At 39.4% G+C, this 24986-nt stretch overlaps 2 protein-coding genes across 6 annotated transcripts in view; one reads left to right on the top strand and one right to left on the bottom strand.

Annotated features, from left to right (window-relative positions):
* The window catches only part of Marchf7 (membrane associated ring-CH-type finger 7), a 38238-nt gene extending 35934 nt beyond the window's left edge, over positions 1-2304 (top strand). For 3 of the 4 annotated variants that reach the window (XM_051166085.1, XM_051166083.1, XM_051166086.1), the window contains one exon: positions 1920-2304. In XM_051166085.1, the coding sequence (XP_051022042.1) occupies positions 1920-1988 (69 nt within the window). In that variant the 3' untranslated portion in view covers positions 1989-2304. Of the gene's footprint in view, positions 1-1522; positions 1548-1919 lie in introns of all 4 variants that reach the window. The other variant, XM_051166084.1, reaches the window with a different exon arrangement.
* Positions 2305-6260: 3956 nt separating this feature from the next.
* Ly75 (lymphocyte antigen 75) overlaps positions 6261-24986 on the bottom strand; it is a 129033-nt gene continuing 110307 nt past the window's right edge. For both annotated transcript variants that reach the window (XM_051166113.1, XM_051166112.1), the window contains 5 exons: positions 22956-23066; positions 12825-12941; positions 11573-11743; positions 10057-10083; positions 6261-6457 (listed from right to left, as the gene is read on the bottom strand). In XM_051166113.1, coding sequence (XP_051022070.1) covers positions 6261-6457; positions 10057-10083; positions 11573-11743; positions 12825-12941; positions 22956-23066 — 623 coding nt within the window. The remainder of the gene's footprint in view (positions 6458-10056; positions 10084-11572; positions 11744-12824; positions 12942-22955; positions 23067-24986) is intronic.

Below are 24986 nucleotides of genomic sequence, written 5' to 3'. Positions count from 1 at the left end.
CCCAGAACCTGCTGGCTTTTGATGTATTACACACAGCACATCTGTGCTGCTCCATACACACCGGGCAGGGAGGGAGTGTCTTAATTGTGTGTTTTCATGTTGGTTATGCACTTACCATCTTAAGAATACCTGTTCTCCAAAAGATGTGTAAGATTATTACCTTTAGAGGAAGTCTAGCATCCTTTGAAGATAGTATAGGAAGAATCTAGTCCTCATAGAAACTTTACTTCATAAATATTTTAAGACATGGCCTTTTAGAAATATTGTTACACCTATAATTTTTAACAGAATTTGAGATAAAGTCAGACAGCACATTTATAGTTTTTTAAAAAAAATCAATGTAAGTGAAAGTAAAGAAGCCAGTTAGAATTATTATTCACTGTGATTTCTTTTTTCCTTTTTTAATTCTGTAACAATCATAAAAATACTTCATTGGCTAATACAAAAGTTTAGCTTTTGTTTCTGAAATTTATAATTTATGTTTGATAGAAGATATGGTCATTTGTTTATTTTCCCCAAGATTTTTACTTAAAAAACTTCTTATTTAAAATAGAATTTTCTAGCCAGGCGGTGGTGGCGCACGCCTTTAATCCCAGCACTTGGGAGGCAGAAGCAGGCGGATCTCTGTGAGTTCGAGACCAGCCTGGTCTACAAAGTGAGTCCAAGATAGTCAAGGCTACACAGAGAAACCCTCTCTTGAAAAATAAAAACAAAACTATATATATAATTTTCTAAACGTAGCATGGTCTTTAACCTGTATGCAAGAGAAGAAAAAGATGGAGGTAAAATACATACAGTGGAAGACAGAGCTGACAGTGGAAAGTGATGCCTCAAGTGGATCTCAGACTACTGGAGCATTGCTGTACTCCTAAAAACTAGCTGACTTGTTCTTCTGTGGGGTCACCTAGAAACTGTGACATTGCCTAAAACATTGTTCAGTGTGATGTCCTGTCATACAGAACTTCACAAGAGGGCTTATGTTAGTCATGAGCTATATACGACTATTTCAAGTGATTTTATCAGTAAATGTTAACATTTTTCCTGCTCTTTCTCTGGTTTGATCCAGTATCCTAGAGTACATTCAGTAAGCTTTTCTGCCCTTGATATAGCAAAGAAGTTAGTTAGATGTTTATTCTAAAGAACTTAGATTTCCTCTAACATATAAAGCAGATTATATAATACATAGCTTCTTGCCACCTTGGCTATTCCAAAGACATTCCAGGATGTGTTATAATAAATCTGTGTCACTAACAGCCATTGAGTAAATTGAGGTCAAGAATACTATAAAAATGATGTTTCTGAGAGTTTGGACACATGGGGATGGTCTCAACAGCGGGTTTTTTGTTGTGCTTTTTGTTTTTGTTTTTTTCTGAATCCAATTATTTTAAGTTAGGCTGTGTCTATATAGACCTTTTCCTTGGCATTGTATAGACATAGCTTTGATGTAAATTGCAAGAACATCCATAACCTATTATTCTATGTACATTTTTTTTCATTCTCATCGGATGCACCAAACATGCAGCGGTAATAAGCCAGATTCTACTCAGGTGTGTGAGAGCACTTGCCTTAAATTCACTTTTCCTCTGGTGTATGTTTATATACATATCATTAGCTACTATGAACACAAACTGGTCTCAGAAACATTTTTTTAAAGATGCTCTTAAACCACATTTTTAAGCATTTTCATTATGGAAACTATATAACATCACAAAAAGATGTGGGGGTGGGGGACATTGTGAACGGGTATCACCGACAGTCAAACCACCCTAACACTATCATGATATCCTACCATTTTGACCAAACAGTATACTAAATTGGGATTTTTATTTTACAAGTCATTGCTGTTCTGGCTTCATGTTTACAAGTCATTATTGTCCCCCTTAAAAATCACTCTTGATCATCCTGTTTTCTCTCAACAGCTTCAGAGGATGATTCTGAAGAAGATGGAGAGCATAACAGAACATTTGATATTGCCTAACTTCCCTTAAGACAAGTGGATGATCTGTGAACATGGTTATTGAAACTGGCAATTACGTATGAGTAACTTTGTGAGGGAATGCCTATTAGATAAATTGACTATATATAAAATGAATATATATACATACATGTATAAATGTAAATATATATTCATTCTCAAGTGTTGCTGAATTGAAATTCTTCAGCTGGACCTTTTAACCCTGGCCAGCAAATCTCATGTTTATAATATGTAATCAAAAGCAGTCTTTTGTTTTAGGTGAGTGGGAAAGCATTACCCTTGTTTTAAATATCTAAGCAATGCTCATCAACCTTTTTCTGTGTTATTTATGGGAAAAAAATGTTTGTGTATTAGTCTCTTGCTAGTGAAAAAAGTCAGATAAAATGTACTTTTGAAATAAAATGCCAGTGGCACCTAATTAGTTTCCCTTCTTAAATGCCTTAAGTTACAGCCACATTTTGATAATCATTTACTTCCATGTTTAAAATTTTTTTTTTAAAGAATGGGAAGTTTGAAGAGCATTATTACATTAGGTTTCCAAATTTAATTAGAGTTCTAAATTCACTTAGCAATAAAACCTAATTTTTAAGAAAAAAAGTATGTAAAAGACGTAGAAATGATGGATAACTTTTATATTGATTTGCAAAAATGCACATTATATTTGATAGGCCCTGGTATGTAGGTACTCCTTTCAGGAGTATTACAGCTGTAAATTGTATCAGAATTGCCGTCAAATGGTATTTGGTTATAAATTATTGAAAATCTCAAGTTAACAGAATATTTTTTTAAAAGCCCACATTCAAAGTTTAAAACACTGGTTTTCAATGTGTTTTTTAGTGTTGTCACTTCTTTATAGAGAAATATAAATAACCTATTTGGATCCTGGTCATTTTTAGCTGTTCCTTGGTAATTCTGAGCATTTATTTGATGATTGTTAGTATTTTTTCACTACCTTTGCAAAACAGATGACTTATTCAACATGAATGAGTTTGCACTATGCTCATGAGTTGTGTAAACTTCCATAACGTTCTCCACTGTCAACACCCTTAGGACATACATTTACACTTTCAGGTGGTTTCAGATGAGTCCAATGTTGTGGCAACAAACAACTTTTGCAAAACCTAAATAGAAACCATGTAATTTCTCAAATGTAAATGAACAGTTTGCCTATACTTAGTTTGTTGGTCTTAATGTAAAATCTTGGCTTGAAATAAAGTGATATTGATTGATTTATTTTTTAGTTTGAACTTTTTCCTTTTACTCTGGTCCTCAACAAGAAATTCTAAACCCCTTAGAAAAGAATTACAATTTCAAATTTGAGCCGGGCACGGTGGCGCATGCCTTTAATCCCAGCACTTGGGAGGCAGAGGCAGGTGGATCTCTGTGAGTTCAAAGCCAGCCTGGTCTACAAAGTGAGTCTAGGACAGCAAGGCTACTCAGACCCTGTCTCGAAAACCCCTCCAAAAAAAAAAAAAAAAAAATTAAAAAAATTTTTTTTTATTTAATAGAATGATTTTAAAGGATTTCTTGAACCTTTTTATTTTATGTGTATGAGTGTTTTGCCTGCATATATGGCTTTGCACCATGTCCATGCACTGTCTTCGGAGGCCAGAGAAGGCTTTGCATCTCCTGGTTCCAAAATAGTTAGAGATAGTTGTGAGTTGCCGTGTAAGTACTGATAATGGAACCCAGGTCTTCTGCAAGTGCAGCAAATACTATTAACCTTGAGCCATCTCTTCAGCCTCTGAATATGTCCTTAACTTTTCTTATCTGTGCATTGTCTTAAGCAAAGGCACAAAATTTAAGAATGCTAATTTAAATGTTTTCTGTCCTAGAAACTGAGTTTGAAATATTAGATATTTTATGTAATTCATTGTGAAAATTGCCTTCTCAATCCACAAAATATTGACATGATAAAAATGCTCTGTCATTAGTTCATACATAATTTGTTATTAACTAGTGATTGATAAGTGCTAAAATGTTGTCATTTAAGGATAAGTGGTGGGGCCTGGAGGCAGTGGCTTAATAGATAGTAAGTGCTTGCTGTGAAAGCATTGGGGCCTGAGTTAAGTCTGACAACTATATGTTGGCCCCATGTGCCTATAATACACACACACACACACCTCAATCTCATTGCCGTTGGGTGTAAGGAACATGGTGAAGAACACAGTAGGTTGTTCATTCCGAATGCACTGAACAAGCCTGTCTTTCTACTGTTAATGTGGTGGTTCTTCTTTTACCAATGATTAGAGAATGACCTATGGTAAGTGGTTTGATGTCTAAAGAAAATGAAGGGCCAGGGAGACACTCAGATCCCATTTGCTGTGTATGTGTGTGTGTGTGTGTGTGTGTGCGTGCGTGCGTGCGTGCGTGCGTGTTTAAATTAGCCTCTGTAGTACATGGTATGTATTTTTAATTTCTATGCTGTGGGGTTAGGGGTCTGCAGATCTCTAGATTTAACTTGCCAACCAGACCCACCTAGCTCAAATATAGCCAGCCTGAGGAACAACACCCAAGATTGTCCCCTTGCCCTGCACATGTGTGCTACATCAGCATATATGAACATAGGCATATAAAATTATGATTTAGTGTTTACTACCAGGTGCCTCCATCAGTTGAAAATGAAATCACACCCTGATTAAATAGGTGTAAGCTGACTTTTTAGAACACCATTAAGTAGCAGCTGTCTAAATTAGTTGAAAGGTAGATTCTTTAGGCGCGTTGTTTGGTGATACTTTATGATGAAATATTCTGCAGTATATGCTGCTTGGTATGGTAATAACAAACTGTGAGCACTTAAAGTGCAGCTTATACAATTGAGTGGGTGAATTTTGAAATGCATTTAATTGTATTTTAAATAGCCACATGAATCAGTTTTCAGGACATAATACGATTGATACCAGTTATTAAAATAATGGTAAGTAGGGGGAGCAACCAGCTAGTATTCCCTGCTAGCACTGAATAGTAATTTAGACATCTTACAGAATGTTTACAGCTTGTGTAAACTAGTGTCAGCTCTTGGTAAGTTATCACCAGTTTGTGGCAAGAGTGTTAACAGATGCCATAACCCATCTTACCTACACTCTCAACAGGTGGGGTGCAAGTTTGAAGCTACCCTGTGCTACATAGACTGTCTCAAACACAGTTTTATTGGAATTAGTGTCACTTACTATGATGAGGGTATTTCTAATTCCTAGTGGACAGTGAAAGCATGTAGCATAAGATGAAGTATTTTCCAGTACCATTTCTGAGATTTAAAACTTATAAAGGAAATGAAATTACTTGAGTTTACTTCCATTATTATATTTTTGTTTTGTTTTGTTTTTGAGACAAGGTTTCTTTGTGTAGCCGTGGCTGGCGTGGGCTCGTATGTAGACCAGGATGGCTTCCCCAAGTGCTGGGATTATAGGTGTGTGTAACTGTGCCCAGCTTGTTAATGAATTTTAAAAACTCTTGTTTTTAAAAGTATGGTAAGAGTACCAAAAACTGGACATTATCTCTAGAGTTGCACCTGATTTCTTCAGTTTGGCATGCACAGTTTTCATGCCATCAAAAGATCTAATTTTCTCATAGTGTGGGAGAAAGATCCACCTTGTGTAGGTAAAGGTACAAGGATGGGCTAGGAAACCTTTGCTCAAGGGACACACAGGTTAACCTGGCTGGCCACCATCTCTATGACTTTTTAGCTAGAGCTGTAGTCTTTGTCTTTGAAAGAACCTGTAACATGATTACTTGATTAGAACTGAACACTACTTGTCCCATATGGTCTCTACAATGAATGGAACTATGGACGAGTGTGGAGTTTGGAGTATTACAATGGAGTATTACAATCTGTAAAATGTCTTTCTCTTAAAGGGAAACAACAAAGGAATTGATTTTCACCATAGCCAGGAAGACACTGTTTAAATGTACAGGCTCTGTCCAGCTTGATCCTGGCACTGTCAGTAAAAGTAGGGTAAAATTTAACTAAATGGAAGGAGCAATAAAGAAGATAAGGCGGTAAGCTGGGTTTTATCAGCTTTATTGTACTTGGATCTTTCATTTACTCAAACAAAAATTACTTAAGAAAACTAAGTGAGATCTGTGGTTGCTCTTTTCTAAACCCTTTTTTTAAAAAATAAACCAAAATGTTAATGTTTTGTCACAGTGAGTACATGAAAATACTGTTTTAAGAATAAGGAATACCATAAAAGCTTTGGTTTTCTGTGGTAACTTTTATATGAAAATCTTGCACAGGAAATCACTGTCAAGGAATTTGATATCCTGTTCTGATAGTGCCAAGATCTTAGTCCATCTGAACAGCATCTTCCTCATCATCTGCAACTACCAAAGCACAGCCATCATTGTAAGGTGGTTGCAGCGCAGTTGAAAAAGTGAGGCCATAGCAAACATTTCTTTTATAGAGGAACCAAATGATTGCTCCCAGAACTGTCAGAGTTACTGTGCTAGCAATCACCAGAGTTGATATTAAAATGTGGTTATCTGCAAAAAAAGACAATACAGGCAGTCAGTATGCAGGGTGGAAGGTACTGCATTAGGACATCGTCATTTTCATCATGTACTTGTTTATATGTAGAATTTCTCAACTGATGAGAAAAAAATTACATATTCTTTACTTGTGCGAATGACCCAGGTAGGAAGCATGGTTCAGTGGGTAAAGGTTCTTACCAAGACTGAAAACTGAGGCCCACATGGTGAGGAGGAGAGAACTGACCCCTGCAAGCTGTTCCCTGACTTCCATGTGCATGCCATGGGGTACACTTGCATGTATATACCATAAAAAGTAATGAAACAATTTTTAAAAGTCACATTTGTGGGAAAAATAGTCATACCTGAAATTTTCAGTTAGACATTTTTGCTCTGTGCTCTGCTGAGTATTGTTTTCTGTGGTCTTACGTTTTTTTCCCCCTTTCTGAACCAAGATTTTAGATTTACATCTATTCTCTTGAGGACCAAGTGGAGTCTGATGGTCTATGTGACTTTTTGATTTGCTTCACAGGAATAGCATTACCTTGCATTTTTTTTGCTTCTCTTAAAGCAGCACCGTTTTAGTTGATTTCTGGAATTCACAAATGTGTGCAACCTTTCAGTTTTTGCCTACTCAAAACTCTTTCTATAAAAATGCAGTTTTGACAAATTATTCACAGTTTCATTGCAGATACAATTTTATTTACATGTACACACTAAATGTTCCAGCTGGTGCTTCTTAAAGTGAGACCTAAAATGGTTAGAGATGAATGGGGTAAATCTGGCCAAATGTCTTGTTTAGGTGGTAAAAACTAGTATATAAAAACATAAAGGACATCCCTGGTTAGAGAGTTTGAGATTAACTTGTGTCTCACAAAGCCAAGACTTCTGAAATGTTCAACTAGTAGTTTTTATGGTTACTTTAATTTGCACACTGTCCCTTCAAGGCCAGCCTGTTCTACAAAGTGAGTCCAGGACAGCCAAAGCTACACAGAGAAACCCTGTCTCGGGGGGGGGGGGGGGGGGGGAAGATTTACACTGTTTTAAACTGTTGACTTTATCCATGTGGACACATTGATCTGTTGATGCTGGGCAGTAACATAATCAGGATACTGTCTAGTTATTACATGGTCACAGAAATTTAGAGAAATAATAAGTTTTAGGCTGAAAAAGCATGATAATTTAGGATTGTTTACAGATATATAACCACATATTTAACCAAAATTAAAAGACCTTAAGTGTAAGATAGTACTCAAGATTGATGGGACACAGTATGTTTGTATCTTAACGTTTTGCAATGCTCTTTGTTGATTAGCTGGTACTTAAAAAAAATGTGTCATCTTCATACCAAAGTTGTAACATGTCATGGAGGCTAAAACTACAATCTGTTATTTAAAACTGTTCAATTTAACGTTATTGTCTACCGTGCACAGTTCATTCTACACATGATTTAGGCAGGTTTCCCAAATCCATTTAATGAGCAATAGCAGAATCTCCAAACCTTTGTTTGCTGCTGTATCCACTAGAATAGCCTTTCTCTCTTGTGTACAATACTCAAGTCATTCTAATCTAACTGTCCTGGTTCATCTACTGTAACCTTTTACGCATTTCCAGGATGCCTAACTTTCATGAGCTTACCACAACAAGTGGCGCTCCCCCCTCCCCCCCATAGCCCTCACTCTCTTCACAGCATGCTGAAGGCCTCCTGTCTGTCTATTGTTTACACAGTGAACTCCCTGTTTACTGAAACTGGTGCTACAACTGTTTTCTCACTTCAAGTCGGTATTCTTGTTATTCATTAAATCCTAACAAAGCCTATCAGTGCAGTAGGTATTTTTGTCTTTAAATCTTCCTGCTTTGCTACAGGTTTATGATTGAAGCCTAACCTTGCTACCTACGTACAGTTTACCTGGAATCTAAAAACTAAATGTGCACACTATCCCACTGTTCTTTTGTTTTGTTTTTGCCATGGTCTCAAGATCTGTGATAGACCTGTCTGCTCTTTTTCTCCACAAGTTTCAATAACAATCCTTTTATTTATTTTTTGAAACTGTATGGCAGCTGGGCAGTGGTGACATACACATTTAGTCCCAGCGTTCGGGACGCGGAGGCAGGCAGATCTCTTAAATTTGAGGCCAGCCTGGTCTACAGAGTGAGTTCCATGACAGCCAAGGGTACATGAGAAACCCTGTTTCAGAAAACATAAGGAAATAAAATGTTATATATGTCTACACAGCTAAAACATCTTAGCTGTAAGAAATCTGTGGGTGCAAAGGGACTTTTTCTTTAACTCATTTGAAGTGGGAAGAACCACCTTTCCCCTGCCCCCCAGACAGGGTTTCTCTGTGTAGCCTTGGCTGTCCTGGCCTCACTTTGTAGACCAGGCTGGCCTCGAACTCACAGCAATCCGCCTGCCTTTGCCTCCCAAGTGCTGGGATGAAAGGCGTGCACCACCGTGCTCGGTTCGAAGGGAAGAACCACCTTTAATCTTGATCTTTTGCGGTAGGAAGTGCTAGCTACCTTTAATCTGGGCAATGCTTTCTGGTGGCAGCCAGTATTCAAGGGCATGGACAAAAAGCTTTTACTCTTTGCTGTTTTGCTGCCATGTTTGTTCCCTTCAGTGAAAATAGAGCCTATTTCTTTGGGATTCCAGCGTATACTATGAAGTAGCTGAGACATCAGCTTTGTGTCCTGACATACTGCGGGTTTCTAGACTTTGAAGAAGGGGTTGAGTAGTGGAATAGAAGCACTATATCTGGTCTTCAAAGCTAGCTGCTAGTTGTCTTCATGTTTACAAATAACATGCTTAAACTACTTCTCTTTTCTAAGTTAAGTTGGTTGTCCCCACTGACCATCTACATATAGCCACGTTCTGAGGCTGAAACTAAGTAACTCACTCCTCTCCCTGGCTCTTACATCATAAAAATGCATATATAGTGATTCCAGATGTGTCTGTGAAGTTAACTGTTCTCTTGCAAGTGAGATCACTAAGAACACATTGCCTTTTGTGACCAATTTGTATCACTTCTTGTGTTCTCTAGACGTGTGTTTTCTAGCATGTGTCAGAATGTATTTCCCTTTGGGGTTGAATAACAGTTGGTATTACATTTTACTCATCCATCTGTTAATGCACACTTGAGTTACTGCCATTCTTTGGCATTTACAAGTATGATCTTGTGCATGGCATCTTAGCTTTTTTTGGGGGGGGAGTATATGTTCAAAAGTAGAGCTGCCTGCTTTTACTATGGCTGCTTCTTGATATTCCATGTTTTTTATTTTATGTGTGTGGGTGTTCTGATTACATGCATGTCTGTGTACTATGCACATGCCTGCTGTCCTTGGAGGCCAGAAGCCAGGATAAATCCCCTGGAACTGGAGTTCTCATGTGATGCTGGATAACTGAGCTGAACCTGGGTCCTCTGGAGGAGCAGCCAGTGCCCTTAGCCTCCGAACCACTTCTCTCCCCTAATGGCTTATTTTAAGAGGCATTTCTATCTTCTGATAAAAGTTCTTTATGTTACATAATATTTTTGAATAGGTCTATAATAGTATCTTAACATGGCAGAATTTAAAAATATACTTTATGTAAATTTTAAGATCAGAATGTTACTTACCTGGTAAATATTTCTTGTCATATGGGACTAAAATGCAAAAGAAAGTTAATTTTAAGATGGCTTATATGATTACTTTATATACATTATTTAAATAGGCACTTTGATGTTAATATCCCCATCTTTACTGCTTCATCAAATCTGTCTTACCTGTTTTGAATTTAGTTTTTAAAAATCAAGATATCTAGGCCTGACAAAACACACTGGCTTAGTTGCTGGAAAAAATAAAGGAGTTTTACAAAAAATTATAATACACTGGAGAAATGAAATTCTGGTTGTAGAGTCTGTAGAAAACATGTAAAATTAAACACCTGTGGATTTGCTCAGTGGCTTTTGCTTTTGTTTTTTTAGTTAATAGTTTGAGAACTCGTGTTTTTGAGTGGTTTGCATCCCATGTCTAGTGCCCGTGGAGGTTAGAAAAGGCACCCAGAACCCCAGGAACTGCCTGGGAGTCAAGTCCACATCCTATGCAAGAGCAGCAAGTGTTCTCAGCCTGGCTGTTTCTGGTATATAATGGTGCCCTCAAATACAGTAAAGGAGACGATTTGCATGCATGTGAATGGGGGTGGTTGTGGGAATGGGTGTTTTCCTACTACAGTGTAGAGGCCAGAAGACAATGGTTTTTTAATTTTTTATTTCTATGTATATTGGGCGTTTTGCCTATATGCATGTCTGCACCATATGTGTCGTTGGAGAGCAGAAGAGAGCATTGGATTCCCTAGGATTGGAATTACAGACAGTTGTGATCTGCTGTGTGGGTACTTGAATTAAAACAGGGTACTCTGGAAGAGCAGTCAGTTATCTTAACCGCTGAGCCATCTCCAACTCCAGCTCACAACACCCATACACATAATTAGAATACAATGAAATGAAAACGTTAAAAGTTGGTGCTACTCGTATAAAACTACTTTGACTTGGGAACTAGTTGAGTCATGCTTTAAGTAACTAACATTTGTAGTTTGTATTTTACATGTAGTTTGTATTTTACTGAGAAAATAGAAACTCAGAATTTTAGAGCAAATTATATTTACTGTTTAACAAATAACATGAAAATGTCATAGAACCTGTTAATTTTGTTAAAATAAACTTTAATAAATCAGAAAATGTATTTTAATACAAAATAAATCATGAATTATGGTACAATTTTAATGTCTGTTTACCTAAACAGACTAGTTTTATAGAGAATCTAATTCCTTAAAGTAATATTAGTATTTTAAATGCCCTATTATTCTTTACCACTTCTCAGATCATAGGCAAACAGGATATGGAAATTCTTTGAAAAAACAGAAGAAACGTATGGACTTGAAGGAACTCCTAAGAGTAGGCATATAGAATTAAGTTATGCTGGCTCACATGATCTGGCTTCATTTATGGAATGTCAAGAGTCTTAGCACAATTATCATGCTTTCTTCTAAAGTCTCAGTCCTCTATCTGTGAGACGTATGCCTAAGAAAAGTCTTCAAACACTACCCCTCTGTTCCCCACTCCTCCTAGACCGGAAGAAGCCAGTCATACTTACTGGATGCTTTGCAAAGTGTTCCTGCCACTGAAGAAATTTCACAATCTCCTTTTCTCCATTCACCTGTCTTGGTGTATAGAAAACCACATGTGTCAACTAGGTCCTCACCATCTTGATCTGCCCACTTGTCAAATGTCATATTTGAATTGTCAAACCACTTGAAACTTGCATCTGTCAATTAAAGAACATGATGACAGTTTTCAAAGATGTTAAGACCCAAAGGAAAAGATTTTGGTTAAAGGTAGGAACTTACTAACTTGTAGTGATCTAACTTTTGATTACAGGACTAAAAGTTGTAGAAACAACACTATATAATTTATATATAATCTAAAGGTGTTTTAAGAGTATTCTGGGGAGGTTTCCATTTTTGCAAAACACTTCAGTAAAATAAAAATAATTAAACACTAATAACCTTAGTCATACGACATTTAAAAATGTGGTTAATATTTAGGTCTTTGTGTATATACACCATTTTCATGTAGTATATAAAAATTATATATATATATACCATAAAAAGATATGTTTTATAGTTTTGTATAGTAATAAAACCAGGTGGTAGTGGCACCGCCTTCAATCCCAACACTTGGGAGGCAGAGGTAGATCAATGTCTGAGTTGAGGCCAGCCTGGTCTACGGAGTGAGTTCCAGGACAGAGAAACCCTGTCTCAAAAAACCAAAATAAGTAAAAACCATTAGTATTCTGTAACATGGAAAAGATAATTTAGTTTTACCCTGTTAACATCAAACACTAATACTTATAATCCATGACATTTTATGAAAATATCCTATAACCACATTTTAATTCAAGTAAGAGGGTCAGCTGTTTCCCACTTGTGAAACACTTGGGACCTGGAGAAACAACATAGATGTTAGTCATAGGTGCACACTGAAAAAAAAAAAAATACCTGGAGACATTTCATTTTATCCAGAGCAGTGGGTCTCCCCCTTTGGGGGATGTTCAACCCATCCAGGGAATAAACAACCTTTTCACAGGTGTTGCCTAAGACCATTGGAAAATAGAGATTGATAACTAGCAAAATTACGGTTATAAATGAAATGCAAATAAAACAATGAAAATAATTTTATGGCAAGGGTTCACCATGACGTGAGGAACTGTTTGCAAGGGTTGCATCATTAGAACGGTAGAGAAACTCTGATGTACAGAATTAAAGAACCAAATATCTTAAGTCTTACTAACATTAAAAAAAAAAAAAAAAAAAAAAAAAAAGCCTCACAGGGAAAATACCACTTACCATCAGTGTCATAAAACATGCCTAGCAGGAGATCATCTGGGCCTTTCCATTGCTTTTGTAAAGTGTCCAAAATAAAAGCATTTTCTTCTTCATTATGTATACTTATCATGTCTGCTCCTGAAATAATTTTAAAAGAAAAGCAACTTTAAGAATCAGTTAAAATTGCCAGGCGTGGTAGTGCGCACCTTTAATCCCAGCACTTGAGAGGCAGAGACAGGTGGATCGTTGAGAGTTCGAGGCCAGTCTGGTCTATAAAGTGAGTTTAGGACAGCCAGGACTATTACACAGAGAAACCCTGTCTCGGAAAAAAAAAAAATCAGTTAAAATCATGAAGAATACAAAAATTGTGAATTGTTTTTTACCTTTACATATTTTTAAAAAATATTTATTTTAAAGATTTATTCATTATGTATACAGTGTGCCTGCCTGCCAGCACTGGGCACTAGATCTCATTATAGATGGTTGTGAGCCACTATGTGGTTGCTGGGAATTGAACTCAGGACCTTTTAGAAGAATAGCCAATGCTATTAACCTCTGAGCCATCTCTCCAGCTCCTAAAAAATACTATTTATACAGTATTCATTCTGCCTTCATGTGTGCCTGCATGCTGGAAGAGGGTAGATCTCATTATTTTTACCCTGTTAACATCAAACTATAATACTTATAGTCCATGACATATTATGAAAATACCATATAAACCACATTTTAATTCAAGTAAGAGGGTCAACTGTTTCCCACTTGGAACCTTGGGAAACACCATAGATGCTAGTCATAGGTGCACACTGGGGAAAAAAAAAATACCTGGAGACATTCATTTTATCCAGAGCAGTGGTTGGTAGGAATTGAGCCACCATGTGGCTGCTAGGAATTGAACTCATGACCTTTTGATGAACAGCCAATGCTCTTAATCTCTGAGTCATCTTTCGAGCCCAACCTTTACAATTTTTGGCATGAGTAGGGGTGGTTAACTACAGAAGAAAGGTCTGTGCTCCAAAAGTCAAAGCATCCTATGGACCAGCTTAGATGGTTCATCAGGTTGAAGGTTCATCAGCCACGCCTGCCTGAATCCAGTCCCCAGGACCCCACATGATGGAAAGTGAGAACTGATTCCTACAAGATGTCCTCTGACCTATGTACATGTGGCTCATGCACTCACACATTATACATATACAGAAATAATTTCTTAAAACATTTGTGGTAGCCAGGTGTGGTGGTGCCTTTAATTCCAGCACTTGAGAGGCAGAGGCAGGTGGGTCGCTGTGAGTTCAAGGCCAGCCTGATTTACAGAGAGAGACAGAGACAGAGAGAGGGAGAGGAGAGAGAGAGAGATCCTGGAAAGAAGGAGGAAGAAGAAAGACCCGAGGAGGAGAGGAAGGCCGCTATGGGTTAGATGGAAGAGAAGCACATGACCGGTGTGGATGGAGAATCTGGCCCAGATGAAGAACATTAGCAAGTATTTGGGATTATGGATGGGAGGTAGCGTAATAGAAGTTATTAGAAGCAGATGGCATGGGATTGGGAGGTATGAGATACTCGCCCCACTATGGGAAGTACCTTAGAGGATTAATGTCTGCTCTGCCCCAGGTTAACTAAGGCTATTTTAAAATATAACAAGTGTCAGTGTCTTGATTGATTGCTAGCCAGGCCTACTGATAATATGAATAATTTTGAAACAACATCAGAGCAAGTTCTAGGACAGCCAGTGCTACAGAGAGAAATTCTGTCTTGAAAAACAACAGGAAAAAAAGAGAATAGTGTTAAAAAGTCAATTAACACCCCCCAAATCCCCAAAACAAGAAATATGTGAAATAGTTTTTACTGGTAAAAGATGATGAAGATTTGGGACCTGGGAGGTAGCCCAGCAGACTAGCCCTGCAAGCCTGACAACCTGAGTTTAATCCTTGTTATTAAGCCACATAAAAAGTCAGATGTGGCAAGACATGTCTCTGATCCTTACATGCCTACATAGAACTGGGAGGTGCACACGGGAGAACGGGATGGCACTTGATGGACCTGCTAGTCTGTAGTATAAAGTATAGCAGAGACCCTGACTTAATAAGATGGAAGCCAAGAACTGACTCCCAAAAGCTGTCCTCTGAACCCAGGGGTTCACATGGTACATGTGCTCCCACAAACACACATCCACAGAAAAGTAACACTTTTTTTAAAAAAAAAGTTAAACTTTGAGATTTACTCAAAGCCAGCTTAGCTTTTGTTATAGAAAACTAGGAACTGATACATGGACAATCAGTAAAAACTCTAACAATGTTTTCCGGAAAATTTGGTGAGACATATCAGAAGACCTAAAGCACATATTCTCTGAGCAATCCTTAATAGCATATTCTGTGTTAATCACTGGCTGTCCCCCTCAAATAGGCACAGTGAGGCTTTTACAGCTCAGGGGCAGGGGGTTCCAAGTGGGGGGGGGGGTTGGTGGGCGAAATAGGTTACAAGAGCAAAATATAAGCATAACAAGTTAGTTCCTCCTGAAACAAAGACGTGGTTGCAAGGTGCTCAAAACAAAGTAGTCATAGCAGCAGGCGGCCATATAACCTTTTGAAACACAGGTAGAGTTGCAGGGTGGTTATAACAACTTTCTGAAACAAAGACATGATTACCATTTCTGGAACAGGCCTTACAGAACCATTTGTAGTTGAGGTTACAGGTGGGGCATAGCCCAATCCTTGGGAAACAGAGGTTTAACCATAAATGGGATTGAACCTAGTTTGTCTTTACGATAAAATGGCATTTAAGCCTAAGATAAAGGCAGGCTGGTTCTTCAGTATCTAGAAATGAGTTTTTCCTTTTCTTTGATCTTTCTGCAGCCAGTGGAACTTGAATACTTTAAGCACTGTAATTTAAGTTACCATATAAGACCCACTTATCTTAAATGACAGCTTGAATCCCCGAGGCATATATGTGCTCCGGCAAAATAATTTTTTTAAACAACACATTATTAGTAATACCACCTAATGAGATATAATCGGATAGTTTGGTTCTCGTTATGACACAGCTCCTTTCTCACACACACACGAAGAAAATCAGAAGTGTTGGAGTAGCTAGTGTGTGTAACAGACCGGCTTAGCTTGAACTGTTATTTTTTATTTAATTTAATTTAGTGAGAGAGAGAGAAAGGGAGAGACAGAGACAGAGAGAGACAGAGACAAAGACAGAGAATCCGTGTGCGAGTGTGTGTACGTGTGCCACAGCACACATGTGGAGGTAGGGAACAACTCAGGGATTGGTTCTCTCCTTCTGGCATGCATGCCATGAATTCTGGGGATGGACCTTGGGTTGTCAGGTCTGTGTGTTGAGCAAGTACTTTTATTTTTTTGTTGACCTATCTCACCAGCCTTTACTATTATCATTCAATTATTTTACTAAGGGAATAATACTAGCAAAAAAATAGAGTAAATTAGCACAAAGGCCTGGAAATACTGTAAATATAGCTCTCTACACCCCCCCCCACTAGAGTAAATGTTAATTCCTTTCTATAAACTCCAATGACAGGTTTAAGATATGACTTTTGTGTGATTGTATTTTTTCCAAATTAAATATTCTCATATTCCTTATGCCTTCTATTCATAAACAGCAGAGAAAGCCAGAAATGATGGCACATACCTGTAACCTCAGCACTCAAAAGATGAAGGCAGGCAGATGTCTGTGAGTTTGAGACCAGCCTAGACTACAGAGTGACTTCCAGGACAGCCAAAGCTGCACAGGAAAACACTGTCTCAAAAAAACAAACAAAACACAAAAAACCCAACCAAAAATAAAAAACAAAAAAAAAATAAAATAAAACAGAAAGCATAATGAGCCATGATTCCAAATAAAACACTATGTGGTCCAAAGCAAAAATACTAATATTTCCAAGTATGGTGGTGAACACTTACAATCCCAGGACTTTGGAAGGCAGAGGCAGGCAGATCTCTGTGAATTCAAGGCCAGCTTGGCCTACAAAGTGAGTCTAAGACAGCCAAAGCTACACAGAGAAACCTAGTTGGGGGGCAGAATACAAATATTGCTAGCCTTGTAATTCACTTATTAAATGGGAATTTGTAGGATGAAAGTCTGTGAGTTAAGATTATTAAAAATGTATGAGGAGCTTTTAAAAAATCAAACCAGTAAGACTATGTTTTAGGATAGGACGGGTGCTGCTGAGTCAACCTAAGGCCTTGCTCATAGGAAGCTGGCTCTCTACCACTGAGCCAACATCCCTGGCCCTGAAGTGAATACACTTTTAATTCAGAAAAAGACATCATTTAAACACAAGGCCAATTAAAAAATTCCCAAATAGGGTCCTTGCTTCAACAAGAGGCCCAACAAGAGTTCACAGACTTCGAAAAGAGTAATAAGAGTTAGGCTACATACTGCTCAGCGTTTTAAAGTTGATTGTACCTCATTTGTTCAAGAAAACAACATTTGAGTCATAGATGAAGCCACTCAGGTGCCATTCTTTTTTGGCTTGTGTACAATAAACAATTGTTTATCTGATAAATATAAAGGTTGCATTTTCTTTTTTTCCCTGAGACAGAGTTTCTCTATGATAGTCTTGGCTATCTTAGCCTCTTTGTAGACCAGGCTGGCCTCAAACTCACAACGATCCGCCTGCCTCTGGCTTCTGAGTGCTGGGATTAAAGGTCTGTGCCACCACTGCCCTGATTAAAGGTTGTATTTCAATAAAAAAGTTTGACAATGAGCTAATATAAGATCGTGTCTTTTGTGGCTCACAGCCTCTAATATAGTTTGTCATTGAAATCTATGTTAATGTATTAAAATAACTACTATAAATTGGTGAGAAGAATAACTATCTAGGATAGTTGTGCACACCTGTTATCCCAGCCCTTGGGAGGCACAGGTGAGAGGTGCTTGAGTTAGAGGGGAACTGGGGGCCAGCCACACCTTTCCAGACAGACTAGAGGTAGCAACTGAAAACGTTTTTTGAGGGAACCCTGTTTCAAAAATCTCTTCAGACTCACAAAATTGCTATTCTGCTCAGTTGCCTTGAAATAAACCCATATTGGCATACTGGAAATTTTGTCAGTTCCCCCATCCCCCATTCCCAATAAAAGCCAACATGTCACCACCATTTAACAGCTATGGACTTTTCTAGGGGGGCATGCGTTTATGTTCATGTGGGCAGGCAGCCTTTGCACACATGCTCTTGTAATCCCAGGCCTCTAGAGGCTGAGGCAGGAGGATCAGGTACTCCAGGCCAGCCTATGTGTACAATGAGATCCTGTCAGTCACACACAGAACTGTGTGGTACTTCAACAGAATCAGCAAGACTGTATTTTCATTTACTCTTTCTACCATGAATATAATTTCAATTAAATATACTTAGAAAATTGTATAGTCTTCCAAAATGCTTTACCAGTGGGTTTTCAGAAATTGCACTTCATATATATATATATATATTGAGAGGGCTTACTATATTGGCTTACATGATCAAAGAGGTTGAACTTCTAATGGCCATTTGCAACCTGGAGAGCCAAGGGAAGCCACGAGTGGCTAAGAAAAGCTGCCTTAGAACAGGAGATGCCTTAGCACAGGTCCAGCATCCGGGGCCGCAGGCCCAGTACCCTCCGGAGCATTAGTGTGAGATCCAGAGTCAAAGGCTGAAGAAGCTGGAATCTGGACCAAGGGATGCAGCAGGGAAGGAGGAGAGGGAGAGGGTCTTTGTCCCTCTGTCCTTTCAGCTACGTTCATCCAGCTGACTAGTCAGCAGCTACTCACTCCCAGGGCGGGCTCTTCTGTACCATGTTTGTGGATCTATAGGTCTTCCTCCTGGCAAACACTCTGAACACCCCCAGAAGCCATTTATCAGCCATCTTAGGCATCCCTCAATCCAGGCAAGTGGACAGGCAAACCCAGCCATCGGAGTGTGCTTCTGCTTCTGAGTTTTCACTTTTCTCCCCAGTGCCACGGGGCGGCGGGGGGTGGGGGGTGGGTTGAGCTCACAGTTTCCCACATGCTTGGCAGGTGCTTCACTACTGAAGTGAGTCCACTTTTTCTTGTTTTTGTTTTTTTGTTTGTTTTGTTTTTCAAGACAGGATTTTTCAGCCGGGCGTGGTGGTGCACGCCTTTAATCCCAGCACTCGGGAGGCTGAGGCAGGCGGATTGCTGTGAGTTTGAGGCCAGCCTGGTCTACAAAGTGAGTCCAGGAAGGCCAAGGCTACACAGAGAAACCCTGTCTCGAAAAACAAAAAAAAAAAAAAAAAAGACAGGATTTTTCCGTGTATCCTTGGCTGTCTTGGACTCACTTTTGTAGACCAGGCTGGCTTCCAACTCACAGTGCTCTGTCTGCCTCTGCCTCCCTGAGTGCTGGGATTAAAGACGTGCTCCACAGCTCCCGGCTCTCAAACCCTTATTTTTTTGAGACAGCCTTTCACTATGTAGGCCAAGGTAGCTTGAACTTGATCATCTTGCTTCTTCTGCCTCCTAGGTGCTGGGATTACAGGTAGGCAGCACCACACCCAGAGACTTACTTGTACTTATCTCCCCTCCCCCATTCATTGTGGAGCCTGGAATTCACAGAGCTGTACCTGCCTCAACCTCCTAAGTGCAGGAATTACAGGCAGGGAGGGCCATTTCTCAGTCACAGAGTTGGGAGTTTGACCAAGAAAAAAGTGTGATGAGATGATCAAGGGCATCATCTTTAAGCACCTTTAAGGAAGCAAAGGCCAATGTCCTCCCACCCCAGCCCCATATTTTACTTTAAAGGCCACGTGGTTTTTAGCTTTCACTAAGGAATGTGAAAACAAAATAAAAGCTTGTCTTTTTGGACAAAAAATGAAATATATAAGCTCTCCTTACTCCAAGCACATCTTTTTTTTAAAAAAAGGATTTATTTATTTATTTTATGTATATGAGTACATTGTCTTCTTGCACACCAGAAGAGGACATCAGATCACATTATAGATGGCTGTGAGCCACCATGTGGTTGCTGGGAGTTGAATTCAGGACCTCTGGAAGAGCACCCAGTGCTCTTAACCTCTGAGCCATCTTTCTAGCCCTCCAAGCACACCTTTAACAAAAGCCAAGCACACCTTTAACAAAAGAAGACTGGTGAAATAGTTCACTGGTGGAGCACAAGGACTATGCATGTGTGAGGACTTGGGTTCAATACCGACACCTGGGGCAGCAGGGTGGGGCAAAGGGCACACTCAACAGAAATTTTGTTGGGGTCCAATGTCAAATGCATGTAATCCTATCTACTCAGGAGACTGAGACAGGAGTTTAAGGCCAGCCTGGAGAGTGTGCATAATAAAAATCAGTCTGGAAAAAAAAAAGGTATCTTGCTGAGCGTGGGAGTCTTATCTATAGTCCCAGCTTCTAGAAAGATGATACCAACCTGCCCATGTAAATAGTAAGAGCCTGTCTCAAATATTACTTGTTAAATGTGAACTATAGAGCTGAGGAGATGGTCCAGTGGGCAAAATGCACACCCCACAAATATCAGGGCATCTGTTGAACAAGATGAAAAGCAGGGACCCACTGTCTTCTGCCTTCACCCACACTCATCCATGCAACTTTTTGTTTGTTATTCTATAAAATCATTTTAACTCATTACACATTATGAAATTGGGATACAAAAAAAAAAAAAAAAAAAAAAGAAGAAGAAGAAGAAGAAGATAATTTGCCAAGCTATGTAACAAGCATTGGCTTTGTCTTTAGGAATCCTGTGGGATTTTCTGTTTGTTTGTTTGTTTTTCAGTAAGCTGATTTTGTCAGTAAGTCATAGGTGAGCATTAAGAACCGAGCTATAGGTTTCAGACAAGCTGGTGCTACTCTGCCACCTTAAACTTATTCTTGTTACACATCAGCGCTCCTCTGCAGTTTCTGCCCTGGTGCCTGTGGATTTTTCAGCAAGAGAGGAGTCTTCCCAACCTTTCTCCCTGCCTTTTTTTTTTTTTTTTTTTTTTTTTTCTTGAATCTATTTCAGCTAGGAATTTGCTGTGAGGTGCCTGAGACTTCTGTGTAAATCACGAATTGTACCCACATTAGTAAATCCAAAAATGAGTTCCTGGCCCCCGCCCTCCTGAACAGCATTTGACACTGCTAATTACTTCCTCTTTCCTGAATCAATCACTTCTCTTGGCTTCCAGAAACTTTACTAGTCTTAAGGTCCAGACGTCAGATGTCCCCTGAATGTCACATGAGTTGCATTGAAATGAGCAAGCAATTCACAAAGGCCAGCCTAGAGTCATGAGGAGGGCAAATAGATTGTAAGGTGTGAGTGAGTGCTCAGGATGGAAGGTGGCATCTTTGAAGACTGATACAATCAGAGGCCAGTCCTGAGAGAGAGAGAGAGAGAGAGAGACAGAGACAGACAGACAGAGACAGACAGACAGACAGACAGACAGAGACAGAGAGAGACAGAAACAGAGACAGACAGAAACAGAGAGACAGAGAGACAGAGAGAGACAGACAGACAGGCAGAGAAACAGACAGAGACAGACAGACAGACAGACAGACAGACAGAGATGGAGCAAGAGGAAGCGAGCACTCACAAGTACAAGCACCAGACCTAGGTTCCAATCTTGGCTTCTGTTGTTATCAATCTGCATTATATTCAACAGAGAACTGAATTTAATTTTGATAAAGGAGACTAAACAAACAGCTCAAAAGGTTTGCTGTGGTAGGTAAAGCCATGCAAACTATCATGTGCTTAGGCACAATGGCAGGCTTGGTACACAGGGAATGAATTTTGCTGAAAATGCTTGTACTCCACTTTCACTAACTGACCTTTGACCCAGTAGCCAAATAAATTCTATGCTCTGCTCTGAGGTCATTTAAATTCATGTACTCAGACCGTTTATGTTCTGAGTAGTCAGCTTGTTTAAACTCAACTTTCACTTAAGAACAGCGTGCAAGAGCAGGAGAGAAGGCTCAAGGGTTGTTGGTGGCTCTTGCAGAGTTCTGGGGTTCGAGTCCTAGAATCTATATGGTATCTCACAACCATATCTCCAATATCTGGGGATCCAACACTTGCATCTGACCTCATACATCAGGTGCACATGTGGCGGCCATGCATACACGCAGGCAAAACATTAGCACATAGAACAAGTGACTCTCCATGTCATCAGCATTTACAAGCTAAGTTGAATGGATAGCTCTGTTTTTAAACAGTTTTTTCCCCTGTGTCTTCCTTCCATGTCCCTGATCAGAAAAGTGTGTGTGTAGGAGAGAGAAAGAGAGAGAGAGGGAGGGAGTGAAAGGGAGGAGGGGAGGGAGAGGGAGAGCAAGAGCCAGAGAGGGAGGAAGGGAGGGGGGAGAGGGAGAGAGAAAGAGGGAGGGAGGGAGGGAGAGAGAGAAGGAAGGAAGGGAAGAGGGAGGCAGTGCACGCATAATTAGCTCTAATATCATTGTTGAAAAGCTACAGTTGAAAGCAATGCATCACCCACAGTAAATGTTGCAAAAGGCATGTGGGTTAGTTGGTGACATCTGTTTTAGGTTGTATATGCTACACTGGGTCAGTAGAATCACGCACACACACACACCTCGTAAAACTTGGGTAATAATCTTTAAGAAAAAAGTTTCTTAAGCGCTGGCACACGGCTGTAATCCCAGCTTTCTGGGAGGCAGAGGCAGGCAGATCTCTGTGAGTTCAAGGTCAGCCTGGTCTACAAAGTAAGTCCAGGACAGCCAAGGCTACACAGAGAAACTCTGTCTCGAAAACCCAAAACCAGAACCAAACCAAAACAAAAAATGTTCCTTATTCCTTCCCTTTCCACACTTGACGTTCTGTGCAACAAACACTGAGAGCTGTCCTCTGTTGGAGGGAAGTGAGCAGGTCAGCTGTTCTCGGTCTGTGGGTCATGACCCTTTTTGGGGTCACCACAATGTGAGGCCCTGTATTAAAGGGTCACCACGTTAGGAAGGTTGAGAACCACTGCTCTAGCTTATCGGCCTCTTACAGTCAGGGTCTCTCATGTGACACTGTCACAGCACACACAGTGACTAGATAATGACGTGGCTATGGCTCTGTCATTCCAGTTTGGGCAGTGCTGTCCAACAACTATTTTCCAACCAAGAAGGAAGTATATGTTCGATTCCACTGTCTGCACATCAACCCTTGGGACACAGGTAAACAAAATTAGGAACACTATTACTCTTAAAGCTCCTTACCATGGCCAATACACTGGTTCCTGATGTCCTCTATGGTCTCCACATTGATGGTGACTTCAAGAAAAGTGTAACAGCTGCCTTGGAACTGAACCCAGGTGGATGAAGGACAGTCTATTTGGAGAAGAAAAAAAAATACTATTAAAATGGGTTCCTGGTGCTAAGGATATTGAGTATTAAAAGTCCACACATACATGTCATTTCCCTTGTTAAAACAAGAAATCAACCAGTGTTAAGAGGAATTTACTCTTCTTTATTTTACAGGTAGGGAAAACGCACCAATGATTCACTTCTTACTTCATAGTGTGATTACAAATCTCTTGGTTGTTCAGCAACTCAGACATTCAAATTAAGCATCGCCACCACGCCAACCACCCACCAAGGAACCCAACTTGTCAGAATGAAAAGCTCCTCTCTGAAGGCTATCTTTTGTAGTATATAATAATTTTTAAAGTCTTAAGAATTCTGGCCGGGTGTGGTGGCACACGCCTTTAATCCCAGCACTTGGGAGGCAGAGGCAGCTGGATCCCTGTGAGTTCGAGGCCAGCCTGGTCTACAAAGGGAGTCTATGACAGCCAAGGCTACATAGAGAGACCCTGTCTTGAAAAACCAAAAACCAAAAACCAAAAAAAGAAAAAAAAAAAAAAAAGTTCTGAAAAATCTTTTTGTTCAAATTCTACTTGCAAGAACAGAAGACAGTATCTAGATTGTGAATATTAAGACAAATTTTAGTATTGCACAAGCAAGACTGATGTTCATATCTTCTTTCTTTTGGTGTGTGTGTGTGTGTGTGTGTGTTTGGGGGTGGTTAGGATTTGAACTTAGGGCTTCAAGTATACTTGGCCACCTGCTCTCCCACTATGCTACATTTTTCAAGCCTTAAATGTCCTTTGTTTGTTTGTTTGTTTTTGGCTTTTGTTTTTTCCGAGACAGGGTTTCTCTGTGTGATAGATCTGGCTGTCCTAGACTCACTGTGTAGACCATGCTGGCCTCAAACTCACAAAGACCCGCCTGCCTCTGCCTCCTGGGTACTGGAATTAAAGGTGTGCGCCACAGTGCCAGTGCCCTATACCTTTTTAATTTAACAACTTACTAATAGAAATTCTCTAGCTCTATGAAGTTGAGCCATCCCTTTTCTGCTCCTGCTATTTAGGAGGGAATATCTCTGTCTCTACCTTGGTTTCTTTTGTTCATTATGAAGATACAAAACTTTTAAGCCTAGGACCCAAAATATCATCACTCAATTTTACTGAAACAAGTTGGAGGAATAGAAAGGGACTTATTAATCTCAGTGGACAAAAGAATACTAAGTATCAACTTTACACATTCCTGTAAGTTTACATAAAATCAGCAAGATCTTACCTATAAATGCTTTACTTTTAAGTTCTGTATGTATTGTCATTTTAATATAGGAACAGAAGTAAGCACTCCTATAAAGATCAGAGCCGAGTAACCAGCCACACTAATGTCAATTCAACATTTTCAGTTTTACTGAGGTCAGACTATGGCATAAATTACCCCTAGTACTTAGCCATGGCCTCTGATAGCACAGAGCATATTGCCACCGATAGATTATTTCCCAGTTTTCTTGAAGATGAGGGGTGAACAGAAGTCAGTCAAGAAAGGAAAGTGTTCCTCATACCTTATTTTCCCTTTCCTGTTGGCTAGACGACATTAGCTACCATGTGGTCAAAGGAAGTACCATACAAAGCCAGAACAACAAGATGGATGGATCATAAGAGGAACTATCATATCATAGTCACATTGGATTAAAAGTCTCATTAGCCTATATGTCAACTAGGATAAACTAATGACTATTTCACTTCAAAACATTCCAAATGTGAGTTGCGTGTGGCCAAGTTTAATAGTGAAATCCTTCAAAATATACTAGGATAAGGAAGTATCTTAAGATACAATTCATTTTATATTCAGGTAGTTTTCTTTCCTGTTGTCCTTTTTCTTTGTTTGTTTTGAGACAGGGTTTCACTAGGTAGCCCTGGCTAGCCTGGAACTGGCTATGTAAACCAGGCTGGC

The sequence above is a fragment of the Acomys russatus genome, chromosome 24 (genome assembly GCF_903995435.1).
Source record: "Acomys russatus chromosome 24, mAcoRus1.1, whole genome shotgun sequence".
Taxonomy (NCBI): Eukaryota; Metazoa; Chordata; class Mammalia; order Rodentia; family Muridae; genus Acomys; species Acomys russatus.
This window is presented reverse-complemented; position numbering and strand designations above follow the sequence as displayed.